The sequence below is a fragment of the Arabidopsis lyrata genome (genome assembly GCF_000004255.2).
Source record: "Arabidopsis lyrata subsp. lyrata unplaced genomic scaffold ARALYscaffold_2, whole genome shotgun sequence".
Lineage (NCBI taxonomy): Eukaryota > Viridiplantae > Streptophyta > Magnoliopsida > Brassicales > Brassicaceae > Arabidopsis > Arabidopsis lyrata.
This window is the reverse complement of record NW_003302554.1, coordinates 16,904,028-16,921,744: the sequence shown is the minus strand read 5'-3', so window position 1 is coordinate 16,921,744 and position 17,717 is coordinate 16,904,028. Positions and strand designations below refer to the sequence as shown.

General features: G+C 36.0%; 5 protein-coding genes across 5 annotated transcripts; 2 read left to right on the top strand and 3 right to left on the bottom strand.

The window, feature by feature from the left end:
• Nucleotides 1-2,038: 2,038 nt before the first annotated feature.
• Nucleotides 2,039-3,146, bottom strand: LOC9325112. The gene is made up of 2 exons (XM_002887571.2): nucleotides 2,719-3,146; nucleotides 2,039-2,642 (listed from the first exon to the last, which is right to left on the bottom strand). Exons 1-2 carry the CDS (start codon nucleotides 2,851-2,853, stop codon nucleotides 2,286-2,288), a joined length of 492 nt encoding a protein of 163 aa, XP_002887617.1. The 5' UTR covers nucleotides 2,854-3,146; the 3' UTR covers nucleotides 2,039-2,285.
• Nucleotides 3,147-3,427: 281 nt separating this feature from the next.
• LOC9325111 lies at nucleotides 3,428-5,095 on the top strand. Its single transcript, XM_021010240.1, has 3 exons — nucleotides 3,428-3,719; nucleotides 4,108-4,417; nucleotides 4,509-5,095. The coding sequence occupies exons 1-3, from the start codon at nucleotides 3,639-3,641 to the stop codon at nucleotides 4,994-4,996; spliced, it is 879 nt and encodes a 292-aa protein (XP_020865899.1). The 5' UTR covers nucleotides 3,428-3,638; the 3' UTR covers nucleotides 4,997-5,095.
• Nucleotides 5,096-5,469: 374 nt separating this feature from the next.
• On the top strand, nucleotides 5,470-11,862 carry LOC9323681 (vacuolar protein sorting-associated protein 35B). Its single transcript, XM_002889001.2, has 22 exons — nucleotides 5,470-5,640; nucleotides 5,723-5,819; nucleotides 5,916-6,039; nucleotides 6,253-6,438; nucleotides 6,520-6,607; nucleotides 6,790-6,846; nucleotides 6,931-7,020; nucleotides 7,107-7,229; nucleotides 7,601-7,675; nucleotides 7,761-7,820; nucleotides 8,358-8,474; nucleotides 8,686-8,925; nucleotides 9,005-9,070; nucleotides 9,179-9,268; nucleotides 9,655-9,744; nucleotides 9,853-9,942; nucleotides 10,310-10,378; nucleotides 10,578-10,658; nucleotides 10,765-10,872; nucleotides 10,946-11,049; nucleotides 11,195-11,308; nucleotides 11,398-11,862. The coding sequence occupies exons 1-22, from the start codon at nucleotides 5,545-5,547 to the stop codon at nucleotides 11,606-11,608; spliced, it is 2,376 nt and encodes a 791-aa protein (XP_002889047.1). The 5' UTR covers nucleotides 5,470-5,544; the 3' UTR covers nucleotides 11,609-11,862.
• A 91-nt stretch (nucleotides 11,863-11,953) lies between these two features.
• LOC9323680 (rac-like GTP-binding protein ARAC5) lies at nucleotides 11,954-13,992 on the bottom strand. The gene is made up of 7 exons (XM_002887570.2): nucleotides 13,613-13,992; nucleotides 13,129-13,216; nucleotides 12,938-13,047; nucleotides 12,774-12,837; nucleotides 12,628-12,692; nucleotides 12,480-12,545; nucleotides 11,954-12,385 (listed from the first exon to the last, which is right to left on the bottom strand). Exons 1-7 carry the CDS (start codon nucleotides 13,709-13,711, stop codon nucleotides 12,287-12,289), a joined length of 591 nt encoding a protein of 196 aa, XP_002887616.1. The 5' UTR covers nucleotides 13,712-13,992; the 3' UTR covers nucleotides 11,954-12,286.
• Nucleotides 13,993-16,577: 2,585 nt separating this feature from the next.
• On the bottom strand, nucleotides 16,578-17,401 carry LOC9323679 (defensin-like protein 1). The gene is made up of 2 exons (XM_021035714.1): nucleotides 17,023-17,401; nucleotides 16,578-16,916 (listed from the first exon to the last, which is right to left on the bottom strand). The coding sequence occupies exons 1-2, from the start codon at nucleotides 17,084-17,086 to the stop codon at nucleotides 16,738-16,740; spliced, it is 243 nt and encodes an 80-aa protein (XP_020891373.1). The 5' UTR covers nucleotides 17,087-17,401; the 3' UTR covers nucleotides 16,578-16,737.
• Between the last annotated feature and the right edge of the window lie 316 nt (nucleotides 17,402-17,717).

Sequence of the window (17,717 nt, the reverse complement as noted above, 5' to 3'; positions counted from 1 at the left end):
AATTGCCTTTAACTTTTTATTTTATATTTTTTTTGATAAACCCTATCGAACTGATCCGGTCAGCCCCGTAAGAATGTATCGAGGTGCCACAAAGTGGATTACTCACATGGTTCAACGATTCAACAGACACAATAAACTCCGAGCAGACTCGGATCGAACGGGCCATGAGATCCAAAATTGGACTACCACACTGTCTGATCCGAGTTTGGAGTGCTTTCCGACTAATGTCACGGGTTAAGCAGACCGCCTGCATTTCTGACTACCAGGTAAACCAATTAGGCCAAGGCCCAACTGACAGACTTCCCAAACAAATGTGCTTTTATTTGCAAAAAGGATCGAACTCAAGTCAAGAAGTTTCACTCTTCCCTAAAGCTTCCTCTGCCACTAGACCACAAATACTTTGGCAGATTGCCTTAAACTATATTAACCAATTAAAGTCAAAACTTTTTTTCTGTAAACATGCTTATGCTAACCTAATGCCGATAATTTATTCATTTTTTTTTGTTGAAATACGTTATGAACAAAAGAAATGATTCCATTAACAGTACTAACCAAGGCGAATATAGTCTTGGTCCAAAAGCACCTGATCGGGCAAGTTGGCTCCAATCCTATATTTAAATGCTAGTTTAAACGATTGAATAGTAAAATATGTTTAACAAAATACATATAGTAATCTAAGTGATATTATAACAAAAACATTATCACAAATCACTAAAATTACATATACTCGTCCGTAAATAAACCACGAAAAAACAGAAATAAAATAACTGTATTAAATGATACAATCATATATTCAGATCAAATGATACTTTATATCACATCCTCGACGATACAACCAATTAACACTTGCACATTTATACATGTCTCTTTCTCTTTAGATCAGACATATACCAAATTTTGTTATGTTCTTTAATTAAGAGATCAGATGTGCGTAGTTGCGTACTCATCTTGGTAACCTAATTTTTATGAGCATGCATAGGGACTTTACTTTACAACGAACCAATACGGTGAATTTAATTCGAATACTAAAAATTGCGGCACACAAAGGTAACATTTTTTACTGCAATTTGTTTTTTTGTATTTCAGATGTTAATATTCAAGACGCGGCTAAGTTTTATCCACATGTCCACGTGTGATTCGCCTCGTATCCACACGAAAGTATAAAACCAGCAGCAAAAACTTAATTTCGTGGGTCGTAAATAAACAAATTACAAGCTCCACATTGTATACCGAGTCATCTCCAGATTTATGTTCCACGCTACTTGTTTCCATAACTTTGCAACAACTAACTATATTTATTATACATATCTACATCTTGAACAAACATCATACGAGTAACCTTACTGTTTCTTCTTTCATAACCTTAATTAAGCTGAAACGAGTACCAATTGGTCATCACTATGATTTGAAAATTTACAAGTTGAAATGTTATGAAGCACATAAGTAGTAAATCAATCAGTACCAAATCTCAATAAATGAAAATTAGTCTACCAGACTTTCACGCAATATTAAACATAAGGAAAGTTAAGATTAGGGGCTTAGAGCTTCTTATCGATGGTATACAGTTTACAGTATACATTTGGAAAGTTATATGTATCTTTTATGTGACGTACCCTATAATAAATTCCTATTTGTGCAAATACACACGCGAATGAATTTTAAAAATCTCAACGAATGTTGGATTCACAGTATACATTTGGAAAGTTATATGTATCTTTTATATGACCTATCCTATAATAGATTCCTATTTGTGCAAATACACACGCGAATGAATTTTAAAAATCTCAACGAATGTTGGACTCATCTCCTTGTGAAAACTGGAATTTTTTGTCGTTGTCAACATAATTTGACAATTAGTGCAATTGCACTTGATAAGGTTCAGCGTAAAATAGTTATTTAACTGCTAATCATCATTAAACTGTAAGAAAATGTTTCTTTCTCAAAGCAAATTTAACAAGTTGAGAAAACATATCTCATTTTTTTTTTTTGAATTTGCGCATAGTTTCATTTATCAATACTTTTTCTTAAACTTAAAAAATAAAAAAAATGTTACATAGCATACAATGTATTTAATTATTCATGTTCGAAAATAATGTAGAGAATGTAACAATATTATTGGCACAGTTTGACATAATATCCGAATGATTAACTCGCTTACAAAGATTTTCCCTATCCCCTCTACATTCTCGGATACCAACAATGTCTAGGAAATGGGGAACACTGAACCACACATTGTAACATCAAACACACACACACACACACACGTGCCTTAAAACGTCACAAACTCAAAGACGGCGACGTTTGCATAAACGGGTTCTTGCTGTGTGTACAACATCGTCACCATTATCACCAGTAGACGACTCAGCCTCCTCTGCCATATTCCTCTCCCCAAGTCGTCTCGTCGACTTTTCTTTCTTTTTAATTTCCAGGAGCCTCCCGGCAAGTTCTTTACACAAGTCCGTTTTCTGATTCGTCATCTTCCTCCAAAATTCGGCTTCTGCTAACGCTTTTCTCGTACGAATCTCCATTTCGCCACATTGTTTCTTCATTTCTTCGATGATTTTGTCTTTTCCTCTCACACACAAGACGGCTCTCTCCTCGAGACTCCTTAGTTGACCATACAATTCTCTTGTCATCTGGTTCTGCGCATTTCTGAACTATAAATATATGTTGATGAGAAAACACAAAAATATCATAATAATAAGAACAGAGAAAAACCTGTAACATATGGTTAATGTCATTTGCTTGTTGATGATATGGAGCAATCAAGCCTAGAGGAATCGCGGGATTCTGTGGGACAGTTCCATTGACTGGTGTAACACTCAGAGACAACTTCGTTTGGGGTTCTTGCATCTTTGATAGGCCAAAAGAAGAAGAAAGTCTCTTTACAAAATGTAGATGCAATGATATGAGAATGACAAGGAGATAATGAAACCCTAATCACCAATGATGCAAGTGTGTTGAATTTATAGAAAAAAACAGAAATGTATGAAACATAGAGACGCGAATGTTCAGATACAAACGCGTCTGTAAGAAACTGATGAGTTACTACAACTTCCAAAACTTAAAGGCATCGTTTCGACGAACGGGCTTTTAGTTTTTCGGATACATTTGGGCTTTCTTTAAAGGAATTCTAAAGCCCAATAACCAATTTTAGGCCTATGTTTCCATTTAATATTAGAAAAAAAAGTCAAGGGGTGAAAGGGTCTTTTGTAGAAAAACCGTAGCAAATATCGGGGGACTCGGACCGAGCAAGTACATTAGTAGCTTTCATAATTTACTAATATACCCCTCTTTGATATTTAACGATTAGGGTTTTCCTTTTCTCTATTGTGAACTTACGATAAAGCCCTGAATGTGACCGACTTTGCCCGAGTCGGTGGATCTGCATCTCAAGCGTCTATAAATAAGGACCTTACCCTTCGCTTTTTCTTTATTTTCTAAACGCGCTTAGCTATCTTCTGCCTCTCCGTCTCTATCTCTAGGTCGAGATTTTTTTAGGGTTTATCTCCGTCTCTATCTCTAGGTCGATATTCTTGTTTTGGTTTGCTTGAATCTGAAGCTAACCTTGGGTTAATTGAGTTTTGAATCGATTGCATCGCCTTTGACCTTTATCCTCCGATTGGATCTGAGAAAATATGTCGCGCGTTCTCACTTGCCCACCGCTTGTGTTTGCAAGGAACCAAGCGAGCGTTCATAACTTGGTCGAATCGACTAAGGTTCGTTGAGCTACAGATCTGGTTTTTTGCTTTTTTTCGTGATTGATTTTTACGGATTTTATTCAACCTAATTTTGGATCTGTAGTAAGTAATCTTTGAACTTGTCTTTCCTAACTTGTTCTTAGCAAATTGTACTGCGATTACCATTAGGATTTGTATATAATGTTTTCCATAAATCTCATCATCATTGTATCCCTTAGGGGTGAATCAGGTAAGTTGCATTGTTTTCAATTCTATTAGTATGATTTGATAGGTCTAGAGATGTATATGATTTAGTTGGTAGGAGCTTCTATGTATGTATTTGTGTTTCCACATTGAGTGGGATGGTTGAACCGGTCTGGTTGTGTAAGACGTGGAGTCTAAAACCCTTTATTCTAATGGATTAAAGCATGAAAGAATCACACTTGATTCGAAAAAGGCGCACCGGATAGAGAAGAAGGAGAAGAGAATAGAAAAGATAGGAACTAAGCTCCCGAAATCACATAAACATTCAATTAAAGCTGCTGATAATCATCACAAGCTAGTATTTCTTCCCTCCAAGAAAGTCTCAGATGAGTCTGACCAACATGAGAAGAGTGGTTTGACAGAGGAGCACGAGGAACCTCAAAACCATCTTGGATATTTGTCTGATGGAAGTCAGAATAGTAAGAAGAGGAATAGAGACAACTCTCCTCCGGCCTTTGACAGTCTCATCAAAGGTTTGTATCTATTCTTAATCGACACTCAAGAAGATCATGTCGATATCTGTTTTTAGGTGATTTACATTTTTATTTTCACATGTATTTGCAGCTTCTCCTGTAGCGGGTAAACCTCTACGGATTCGGTTGATCTTCAAAAAACCAAAAGAGGAAGTTCCTGTACTGCCTAGAGAGGGTCTTGTTTGCTCCACTACAGTTGCAAAGACTCTCAGTCACCAGGATGTCATAACAAGTTCTATATCAGCATCTGAGCTTGAAGAGAATCTGCTGTCAACTTCTGTAGCAGCGGCAATAGATGAAACAAAGAAGAGAAAGAAACACAGACCTAGCAAAGAAGATCAATACAATGCATTGTTTGATGGTTGGACTCCGTCTTCCATTTGTTTTGCTGATTCTTCTTCAAATGACAATGGTGATGATTGGCTATTTGGGAACAAGACGCAAGAGATGCTTAAGCCCAAAGCAGCAGTCAAGATTGCCGATGACATGATGATGAAACCAGGAGATTCATCTTGGCCTAGAGCTCAATTTTTGTCTGAAGTTGGGATCTATTCTTTACCGTACACCGTCCCGTTCTAATTGCTCGATTCTTTTTGTTCTAGCTTTAGGCTTAAGCTTGTACAGTGTTTGACTGTTTGTAACAACAATTCTAATCTAACCCAATTTTGATGTGTCAAAGGCTTTGTAACATATACTAGACATGCTATTCAGATCACTGTCACAACTGATAGATGTCAATTGGTTTGTTACTCTCACAACCTGAAAGCTTGGTTCAATTCAACATCGATCAAGTTTCCAAATCTAAAGATCTGTGATACTTCAGCTTTAGTATCGTAGCCTGATCATATGTCTCGAACAAAAAATACAGTGCCAAAATTCTACAATTCGATGTAAAATCCGCTTTGGTTATAAAATTACCGGAAAATAAACTTAATCTCGTCAATTGGCATATTTTTTTTTATCAAATAACCACAAAACAAATCTCGTTGAATTCGCGATTGTGAGCGGATGATTTAAACAAAAGCAAGAAAATAAAAATAAAAGAGTAAGTCTATTATTCGTGAGGCGCCCAACTGGAAAAAAAAAAAAAAAAAAAAAAAAAACTGCTGACACACGGAGGAGAAGAGATGAGGACGCTCGCCGGAGTAGAAGACGAGGATAAGTGGCTGGCGGAAGGAATCGCCGGAATCCAGCACAACGCTTTCTTCATGCATCGCGCTTTGGTCCGTTTGCTGCTCTTATTTTCCTCCGTCGAGTCATCTCCTTTTTGATCTGATAAATCTTTCTATATCGTTCGTCTCTCAGGACGCGAATAATCTCAGAGAAGTTCTCAAGTACTCTGCTCTGATGCTATCGGAGCTCCGAACCTCCAAGCTCTCTCCTCAGAAATATTACGATCTCTGTAGATTCCATCGCCAATAACTTTGAATCTCTCGATTTGTTGCTTGTGTTGACCGTTTTCTTATGATATTTCTCTTTCTGATTCGGCTAATTGTAGATATGAGAGCTTTCGATCAATTGAGGCAGCTGGAGATTTTCTTTAAGGATGAGAGTAGGCATGGATTACCTGTGGTTGATTTGTATGAGCTTGTTCAACATGCCGGCAACATATTGCCCAGGATGTAAGCAGATTCGTTTTTATCATTGAACTAGTTTCCATTTTTCTTGATCTGATAAAGATCTATTAGTCTCAATTCTTTAGCTATATAGCCTAGATTAGACTTTATCAGATTGGACTACAGTTATGAGATTATACTAGAAAATGGTTATCTCCTCCTATACATCTATCGAGGCAGCTAAATTGATGTTTCTCTTGGGCTGCATTGATTTACCAGGTATCTGTTATGTACGGTAGGGTCTGTGTATATCAAAAGCAAGCAGGCTCCTTCTAAGGATGTTCTTAAGGATCTTGTGGAAATGTGTCGAGGTGTTCAACATCCCATTCGTGGCCTCTTTTTGAGGAGTTATCTTGCTCAAGTCAGCAGGGATAAGTTACCTGAGATTGGCTCAGACTACGAAGGGTGGGTTTGCTCTTTCGTTTTCCCATGAGATTTGGCTGCTTAGCTGTTTGTTTGTTTACTCGCCTTGCCATCTTTTTGTAGAGATGCGAATACTGTGATGGATGCTGTGGAGTTTGTGCTACAAAATTTCACCGAGATGAATAAGCTCTGGGTTCGAATACAGCATCAGGTGAATTTTCGATCTGTGAAGAGTTGATGGTATCTAGATACGCATAGCACCTCTGCACTTGCATGCCTCTGACTGAAGCATAAATGAACGATGAAGAGCATGCTTTTGGTCATGCAGGTTGTGTGGTGCTTGTGAATCATTGATATTGGTGAACCTGAGCTGAGGTGTTCCTTGGACTGCAGGGACCAGGAACAGTTCGAGAAAAGCAGGAGAAAGAGAGGAACGAACTTCGTGATCTTGTACCATCGATACCACTACTTGAATTAATATCCTATTTTGCTATGTCATTGCCCACTAAGTTATATTTAATGTTCTCCTCTCAGGTTGGAAAAAATCTACATGTTCTAGGACAGATCGAAGGTGTTGACCTTGAGATGTACAAAGAGACTGTTCTTCCTAGAGTCTTAGAGCAGGTTCAGCAGCTCATTTTTGCATCTATTACCAATTCCTTTCTTAGAGATGAGTTTCAATTACTGCATAATCTGGAAACCTTGAACAGGTCGTCAACTGTAAAGATAAGCTGGCTCAGTATTATCTGATGGAGTGCATAATTCAAGTCTTTCCTGATGAGTACCATTTACAGACTCTTGAGACCTTATTGGCTGCTTGTACCCAACTGATGGTGGGTAGGCTAGCAATCAATATTTTTCTCTTTCCTACTCTCCAATGCAATTCTAGTTTATCCAAATGCTTTGTTTGGTGCTTTCTGAGTAACTCTTCTGAAATGTCTGCATTGCCATTCACTATTCTTGTTCTTTTTTAGGATTTCGGATATTCTTGTGTTTATTTCCTGGTGACTAGGGATTTGGCTCACCAGTTAGAATTTTTTGAAGGAGGTCCCTGATCTCTTACAGTTTGACTGAAATTACAAAACTTTGAGCAGGGAATCCTCAACAAAGAGCACTTTTCTTCTGAATTGACTCTCTGCATTTTTCTCACTTGAGATATTTGACCTTTTTCCGTCCTCTCTAACCTTAAGAAATAATTTCTCAGCCAACGGTTGACACCAAGATAGTGTTAACCCAACTAATGGACCGGTTGTCAAACTATGCTGCCTCAAGTCCAGATGTAAGTGCCTATTGATCTATCATCGTTCCTTTTTATTTCTGTTTAATGTTAGCTAGATGTCTTCTTATTCTAGAATTCTATGCAGGTGTTACACGAATTTTTGCAAGTGGAAGCTTTTGCCAAATTGAGCAATGCAATTGGAAAGGTGGGCTCCATTAAAGGAAAATCTATTATGAATGCAATTTTCTTTTGGCTGTTGGATACTTGAATCATAACGGCCCTTAGAATGGTCCTATGTAGGTCTCCAGTACCATGAGAAGTAGTCAGCTTGATTTTAGTTTGTCATGTTATTTTCCAATCTTCGCTTATCTTCTCTTAATCAACTCTTTTGTTAGGCATCGTCAAATCACCTTCCTTGACATATGATGAAAAATAGGCCACTGTAGTCTGAACATGTCTGTGCTCTAGTTGTTAGATTTGAGGTTCAGTAGCTAGAAGAGGAGTACATGTAAACTTATGCAGAACTTAAAATGGAAAACCATTAAAAATCAAGCTATCAAATTGCTGGATGATGCATCTTGTTTTCTTTCTCGGTCATCCAACTGCCTCAGTTCATATTGTAGATTCTGTTGGTCAATAGGCTCAATTCTTTGAGTCTTTGCTTTTCCCAGCATCCTGCATAAGATGCTTTATTTTTCTTGAAATATATCTATATGACTTATGAACTTGGTGTGGGATACAGGTGATAGATACACAGCTTGAGATGCCTATTGTTGGAGCTATGACTCTGTTTGTCTCTCTTCTGACTTTTACTCTCCGAGTTCATCCTGATCGGCTTGACTATGTGGATCAAGTATTGGTATGGTTTCCCTTCGTGGCCATATTTTTTATAAATTTTTAGTCAGTATTGTCTCTGTAGCTTGTATCTACATTATATAGTTTTTTATTGATTTTCAGAATCAGATTGGTTTCATTATAAAAGGTGTCAAATGCATTTTTAAAGTTTGATGATTACTTGAATCTGGTGTAACACTGGTGTTAAACTAACTCTTGATCCGAAAACTTTGTAGGGTGCATGTGTAGTAAAGCTTTCCAGTGTGCCCAAGCTGGAGGACGCCCGTGCAATGAAACAAGTAGTTGCACTTCTGAGTGCTCCTTTAGAAAAGTACAGTGACATAGTTACAGCTCTTACATTGTCAAATTATCCGCGTGTTATGGATCATCTTGATGATGGAACGAACAAAGTAATGGCAATGCTTATTATTCAAAGTATAATGAAAACTGATTCGTGTATATCAACTGCTGATAAGGTAATACTACTAACTCTCTTCAATTAAAGATGTAAATATGTTTACTGTAGTAATAATATGCCAATTTTGTGTTCACTAGGTTGAGGTGCTGTTTGAATTGATAAAAGGACTTATTAAAGATTTGGATGAAACCAACGCGGAGGAGGTTCTGTCACTTTCCCTTCGTTTTTTTCCGTGTGGTTTGCAGTGAGCAACTCCGATCAGCTGTAATTTAACACCTTGGTCCTGATGGATTTTCTGTGTTTTTCTTTAGCTTGACGAGGAGGATTTCCAGGAGGAACAAAATTCAGTAGCCCGTCTCATACATATGCTTGATAATGAAGAACCAGAGGAGATGCTAAAGGTTGAACATCATTAATTTACTATACTTTCAGGTTCAATGTTATATGCATTTCGCTTCTAGACCTATTGTCCCCATGATTCTACTTGATATTTATGGTATGGTGAAAGCGACTTGTTCAGTTAACCTCAACATGGCTATTATTATTCAGTGGAACAATCTTAGTCTGTTGCTCCATTCACCCAAAACACCCTACTGTCCCATGATCCACTACCCTGAAGCGGCCTGCATTCGTATATTGACTTGCAGGCCGGCTTCAGGCCCATTGGCGTTCATTTACAGAAGAAATCAATAAACATTGGGCTTTGGCGCCATGGTTTCTTCTTAAATCATTATCCCTATCGTATAAGCAAATGAATATCTTAACTGGGTATTTTACTGATATGCAGATTATATGTGTTGTGAGAAGGCATCTTATGACAGGAGGACCTCGACGCTTGCCTTTTACTGTTCCCCCACTTGTTTTTTCTGCAGTTAGGGTATATCTCTTTTTTCACCTATAACATGCTTGTAAATACTTATATGCAGATTCTCTGCTTGAAGACAAGTGGTTGACTTTACGAGTTGCTTAAATGTTTCTTTCACAGTTGGTGAGGCAGCTAGAATCCCAGGGTGGAGATATAGCAGGAGAAGATGTTCCCGCAACCCCGAGAAAGATTTTTCAGATTCTCAACCAGGTTTGTGAGCTTTTTTTTTTCACATATCTGAGACTGAGATAGAGAAATATGTTTTGTTTACTTCACTGAGGCTGGCTTCTCAGGAGTTAAAAATCATTCCTTGTGAATTGTTTATCTCTTTGATATATTCAGATTATCTTTTAAAATTAATGCAGTACCCTTTCTAAGTGCACTTTACTGTGTATTTGACGTATTAAGTAGATCAATTATCAATCAAAACTGATGCATTTTTTCAATATCAGGTTATTTGGGATAGTTTTAGTTTTCTCTCCGAGCTGCAGTATGCGAAAATTAAGTTGTTTACGACACTTCACGTTTAATGGTCAATATTTTTGTAATCCATTTAACATGTGCTTTTTTGTTTCAGACAATCGAGGTTCTTTCCTCAGTTCCATGTCCTGAACTGGCTCTAAGGCTCTACCTCCAGTGCGCTGAGGTAATTTATAGGGTTCGGTTTACCAAAAAATTATGAAAAAGCTTTGAACATATCCAGCTATTATTTCGAGCTCAGAATAACGTGATTCAATTAATGGAATCCAGTAATCTGTTGTTCATTTTATCTCTGTTTGCCTTTAGCAAGGCATAATCTGACATAGCATTCTCAATATTTTGTCTTATTTTGGATTGATGATCAGGCCGCAAGTGACTGTGATCTTGAGCCTGTTGCTTATGAGTTTTTTACCCAAGCATTTATATTATACGAAGAAGAAATTGCGGTAATTTCTTCATTCCTTTCTGAGTGAACTTTACACAAAGATAACTAAAAGTCTCCTAAAATTATATACTTTCATTTTTCTTGTGGTGCGTTGTATTTTAATATAGGACTCGAAGGAACAGGTAACCGCGATTCATCTGATCGTTGGAACCTTGCAAAGGATCAATGTCTTTGGTATTGAAAACAGGGACACCTTGACACATAAAGCAACCGGGGTACAAATATTTTGCAATGCTTTCTTCTCAGCTTCTATCCAAACGCTTACGTTGTGTGTTTCTTTGTGACCAGTACTCAGCAAGGCTTCTTAAGAAGCCTGATCAATGTCGAGCGGTTTATGCATGCTCTCACCTCTTTTGGGTCGATGATCCAGATGGTATTAAAGATGGAGAAAGGTAAGTTCTTTTCCTCTTTCATTACTATCACATTTTTTCTTTCACTTTCTGTTTCATTGTCATTCGCCGAGAGAAAACTTAACCATGGGTAAGTCAGTGATCTTCTTATCTCCAGAACTAATCGATTCTCAATGTTATTCTGCAGAGTTCTTCTCTGTTTAAGACGTGCACTGAGGATAGCAAACGCGGCTCAACAAATGGCTAGTGCAACCAGAGGTAGCAGCGGACCAGTCACGCTGTTTGTCGAAATCTTGAACAAGTCAGTATACTTAACAACAAGCAAACAAAAACATCGGACATTGATTCATAGACAAAGCTACTAATAATGGTTTTTCATATATACAACAGGTACATTTACTTCTTTGAGAAAGGGAATCCACATATCACTCCATCTGATATACAGAGCCTCATAGAGTTAATCAACAACGAGATGCAAAGCGACAATGGTAACACGACAATCCACTCAGACCCGTTCTTTACAAGTACATTGCGTTACATTAGGTTCATAAAACAGAAAGGTGGTTTGATGGGTGAGAAATATGACCCTATCAAGTTGTGACTTATATTCGCGACACAAGCCTCATCAAATCCGGGGAAGAATTTACTGTAATTTCCAAAGAATTGGTGAAAACACTGAAAAGGATGTGTGTACACATGTTTGTTTTCTTTTCGGTCTATATGACGAAATGGAGAAAATCTTTGTAATTCTTATTTTCTTGTTCGTAATACTCACCTGTGTGTATAGAATCCTCGTTTCTGTAAACCATTCTTTGAATCTATACCTCAATGCAACGTTGTTTCTGTTGTATACAAGTCACAGAAATACATCACACAATACGTCTTTAGTTGTCTGAATCTAACTACATGCCAATACAAGACCATAAGATCAACAGAAGAAAAGAGATTGTGAGCTTGAAAAAAGTCACTATAAAATTAATTAAGTTCATCTGTTAAGAAAATACAAAATGGATCCCAACAACAATAACAAAGACAAAAACAGTATTAAGAGATTAGTCTACATAGCAAAAGTACAACAACAACAACAGCACACCAAGAACTCATCCCCTTCTCTTACCCAGAATCCTCTTGGCCTCACTTCACTCATTAGATACACCAGCAAAAAAAGAAGAGTAAAGACCGAAACAAGCCGGATTCAACAACTATACAACGTTGCTGGTGTTTTTCTTTTTCAGCTTCGTTTGTTACCTAAATCTTTTTCCTTTTAAAAGATGTTCGATCACAAGAACACGCAGCGGTTCTTGTTCTTTTTCTTCTTCTTCTGTTTCGGTGGCTGAAGCACCACTTTTATGGCTGCGTCAAAGACTGCTTTCACATTCTGCAAAACCCAAGACCCAACATTTTCACTCTCTTACCAAAACCATATCCAAACAAAAAAGACATGTGAGGTATTATTAATGTGTGTAGTATACCTGCTGCGTCTTTGAACTACATTCAATGTAGATTGGAGATCCTATCAGTTTCTTTAGTTCCTCTCCCTGCAGACAAACAACTAAAGATCAAGAACTCGCTTGGCAAAAACTATTGTTTTAAAGAATATTGGATTGTGGAGTTATCTACCTGGTTTGTAGTAATAGGCACTGCACCAGGATGGTCTATGAAGAATTGCTTGTCATCTCGAAGATCTGCATATTCCAAAACTTGAACTATTATCATCTCTTTCTTAGTATTAGGAAAGAGTTTTTAGACAAGAAAAGAGTCAATACCGAGTTTTGTTCCAACAAGGATTATGGGAACACCAGGGGCATAATGCCTGAGCTCAGGAATCCACTGAAATAAAGAAAAAGCAAATGAAGAGACCAATTCAATATTAGCTAAGCAAAATATTATTATTATCAAATGAAGGAAGTTAGATGAACAAAAAGCTAACCTTCTTGGCTACATTCTCATAGCTAGCCTTGCTAATAAGGGAGAATGCAAGAATGAAGACATCGGCACCACGGTAACTCAACGGTCTTAACCTGTTATAGTCTTCTTGACCTGCACAAACGAAAGAACTATTAATCAAAAGGAAACCACAAGAAAACCAGATTTTTGATAGGTTACAAAAGGAGTTTTTACCAGCTGTATCCCACAATCCAAGATTCACCGTGTTCCCATCTACAACCACATTAGCACTGAAGTTGTCGAAAACAGTTGGAACATAGTCCTGATAGTCAATAACAAAGTCATAGAGTTGGTTAAACAAAACCAGTTTCTCAAGAAAATTTTAAAAATGGATCATCATATAAAAATAACACACGCAATAATGGAAAAGATTGTAGATCCTCGTATATGCAAATTTGACTAATACATACAAATTGAACACAAGTCCAAAATGAAAGAAAAGCAATGCTCATAGGTAAAGATAATAACTAAGAAGCTGAATCCATGGAAGCATCATAATAGTTCTGAAGAAAATGTCAAGATTTAACTTTTACAATTTCGCCAGCTAATCAATCACATTCAAGAACAAAAGATGCCAAAAAAAAAAAAAACATTCTCAAAGAAAGCTTCAAGATCACTACTGAGAGCAAAAAAAAAAGAAAAAAGGATGAAACTTTACCGTAGGGAAAGTGTTGCTTGTGTAAGAAATCAGCATACAGGTTTTTCCGACGGCACCATCGCCGACGGTGACACACTTTATAAACCTCGAAGCACTCATCTCCGCCGCAAATTTCACAAACTCAAACCTTTTTTTACTTGTTCGTCAAATCCCAGCCATTCCCAAGAATCAAAACACAATCTTTTCTTACTCAAGAAAAAAAAACCCTAATCCCGAAATGTAGAACACGGGTAAATTCAAATCGATGAGAGATAATGGCAGAGGAATGAGAAAAATCTTTGCTTTTTCTTTAGTTTTCAATGTATTTTGGGCCGTTGATGACTTTGAGATGAGCTTTTCATACAACCTTATGCCAGCTAATGCTACACCAAACAACACCTTATCATTTACACTTTTTTAAAAATACTACTACTATTATTAATATTTTGACCACTTTTAATTTTGAATTTTGAATACAAATGAGAAATTATCCTTTTTGATGAGGTTTTTAAGTTTCTTTATATATAGTATAAAACTATAAATAATATGTTTTCTTTTTTATGTAAATGATATATGAAATTAATACTTGTTTTGACATAGCTAAACTACCACCAAAATAACAACCTAATTCACTAATGAACATGGAATTTATTTTATTGTTTATTTTTAATAAAAGAATGTTTTCTAATTTTGACCCTAGTTGTTAACCTAAATGAAAATTAGAAAAAGAAGAAGACAGCAAATAAATAAAAGATTATAATTTTTTTTTAAAAAAAAAACAAACTAAGAGTAAAGCATATTATTAATCGATGAAACTATGGGGAGGCATGAAATTGCCAAATATTAATCATTGGATTGGGACACTCCTCGTAAAGAACGTGCGACTTAGTGTTACGGCACCATTTCATTCCTTTTTATCAAATCTCTTTCATAATTCATTTTATATTATAGTTTTCTTTTGTCAAGAGTGTCTTTGTCTTTGTCTTTGTTTTTATAAATGTAATTCTAAAGAAATTTCTTCATCTTTACGACATACATGTATAAGAATTGAAAAATCTTACAAGAACGTGCTCAACTCTCACTCAACGTACCAATGAGCATACGACACATCATGAACTGTCCCACATTAGTTTTGTCCAAATCATACGGTCGCATTATTACATTTTCTTTTAACAATAATAGATATGGACCATGGACACATTGAAATTTTGTCAGTTATATTTTATATGATCTAAATAACCAATCATATAAAAAAAACTAAAAAAGGGGTTAGAGTTAGCTCTACGCTTCTACCTACTCTTCACCAAAAACACCTTTACCCATTCATTCTGATTCTTACATGAAATGAATTTCAGACATTATGATTTTTTAAAAAATTTTAATATGATTGATAATGAAATCTAGTGCTTGTAATTAAAGCGACTTATTTGGAAATAAATAAACTTTTCATTAGTGATTCAAGTGACGATCACCGTTTTCTGTTGGTAGAAATTTTTTGAAATCGATATGGACGGAGTGCCATAAGGCCCATAACACAAAGGCACAACTAGAAGCTAGAAAAGACAATAACAAGAAGGCTCAGACTTGAGGCCCAGTAGCAACTTTAGGCCCATTAAGGTGTTTTATATTAGTGAATGATAAACTTGTTAGTGCTATGTTTGTAAGTAATTAGTGAAGAATAAGCCCATCGAGGGAAGCTTGGTGACAAATGCGGCACTTAGTGACTGGTGAGGGTGAGACTCAAAATGAATTGACTGACTAGTGCATGATTATCCACGAAACAAGAGTTTATTTTGGAACGTAGTAAATCATATGTCATAGAAGAGTAAAATATGTTAGTTCTGTTAAATCCAAAATGTTTTTTTTTTTTTTTGTGACGTAATTAGTAGATAAGGTGTAGTAGACTAAAGTCTGTCGGCTTCTCAGTCATTCAACATTTGTTAAAATCATAGTGCTGAAGTTTGACAAGTGCAAACAGTCTCCATAACAGATGGCGCATAGTTAATTTCTAACAAACAGGCATTGCTTAGTACTGAAATTTAAAACATGGTCGAGACATTGGGCCATAAATGTACGGTTATGAGAGATTTGATGACTTTTCTGAATTAACCATTTAACCTCAACCTAAAACAGTCAAATTAAGGTTTGTAGTTAGACTTCAAGTAGAGAGAAATTCAGAAAATTTAACAATCAAACACACAAATATCTGTTACATTACTTAATTAGCAATGAAAACACACATATTTGTTACATTATTTAACACTCGAACACACAAATATTTGTTAAAATATTGTGTAATGAGTAAGCATGAGCATGCATACACTGTGATACACAGTACGTACAACTCCAACATCAGATACTAGCTTGAGAGAATATATATATATATATATATATGGGTGCAGCCGTGCAGGAAGTTTATGCCATGCTGGTTCCAACTCCATCGAAGTAACAGTTTTGTTTATATATCCCTAATTTACAAATCTTGGAATTTGGGATATAGAAGTCTTTTTATAACAACATAACAAGCTTATGAACATTCTATTAAGTCTTGTAAATTGACATAGTTTTTGTGGAAACATGCATTTGGTATTCTTCTCCAAAAATGCCTCTCTTGTCCATTGTAGCCGAGCCAAGTACATTAAAAAAAAAAGAATCAAAGATATCTCACTAAACATTTTTTCTTTTCTATATTCTTTATTTAACTTTTTGCGCTTGCAAATCCTTTTTAATAGAGAAACCAATATGCCTACTCAACACACGACCTCTATTTTTTTTAAGTTGAATCAGCTACGTAAATCGCTTTGTTATTAAGTGGAGATGATGTTATGGAGCTCTCTTTATATATAAGCCAAGTATTCTTTATTATAAGCAGTTTTTATATATAACATATTCCTCCGAATTATCTATCTTTATCCCCAAATATTGGTTGTGTTACTTGTGTTGCAGTCTTGCAGAAAAAATATGGACAAGAAGAAACAGTAGTATATGTCGTACGTAAAAGTTTTATCTTATTATAACAAAGCAACATAAACATATCTGGTACATGTCATAATACCACTTATAGAGTGACACATACTTATTTTATAAAATTACACTTATAATTAAGCACTAAGAGTTTTTGGTAGATTAACATAGGAAATAGTAGATTAACATGGGAAGTAGCAGATACATTTGTGAGCTGGGAAGACATAGTTGCAAGATCCATGTCGTGCTTTCTCAAGTCTAATGCACTGATTCTTGCATGCATTATTGTTTCCGCAAACTCCTGACCATGTTCCACTTGGTCTCTCGCATAATTTCTGTGCTTCCACCATTGTTGGCGCTTCTGCATATGGATATATCTCTCAAAGTTAGTTATCACAACAAAGAGAAAAGTTAAAACTCAATTTGCCATGCATATGAATATGATATATGATAAGATCAATACTCACCAAGAGCAGCAAAGAAAACAAGAGCAGCGAAAAAAAAGGTAACGATGGTAGCAGACTTAGCCATGACTAGTTTTTAACTTTTTATGCTTAGTTGTTTTCAATGTATATATGTTTTAGCTTGAAGAAATAAGCTTGGGATCAACCTCTATTTATACTGAAAAAAGGATGGGGGAGAAAGTGTTTAACCCCATGAACAAATAAAAAACACCGTCTGATAGTAGAGAATACTAACACGCAAGTATACACCTAATGATAGAAGATATTATCTTGACCACCAATTCATAAAAAGTGTGCTGATCAATATAATGCTTGTAAGCTTGTTTCAAGTGCCACATTTGTTCATTTGCAATTTCATTCGACCGGCTGGTTTGACTTGGTCAAAAATTTAAATATCTTGAGGGTTGAGCAAATCCTAGTACACTGGTTATTAAAAAAAAAATCCCAGTACGTTACACAAGTGGTACTACTGTGGCAGTGATTTGTCACGGCCACATCGCATTTAATAATAAATCTTGAAGTTGGATATTTTCTATCGACTTTTCTTCTCTATTCATTTATTTTTACTGAAACCTCCAAGGAGCTACTTCACTAGCTTGCAAGTTGATAAAGTAGGTTATTTCTTCACTTTCTTTGTTATTGATCACATAATCACCAAACTAATTAAGATCTAAGCATGTAATTAAATATGAGCTATA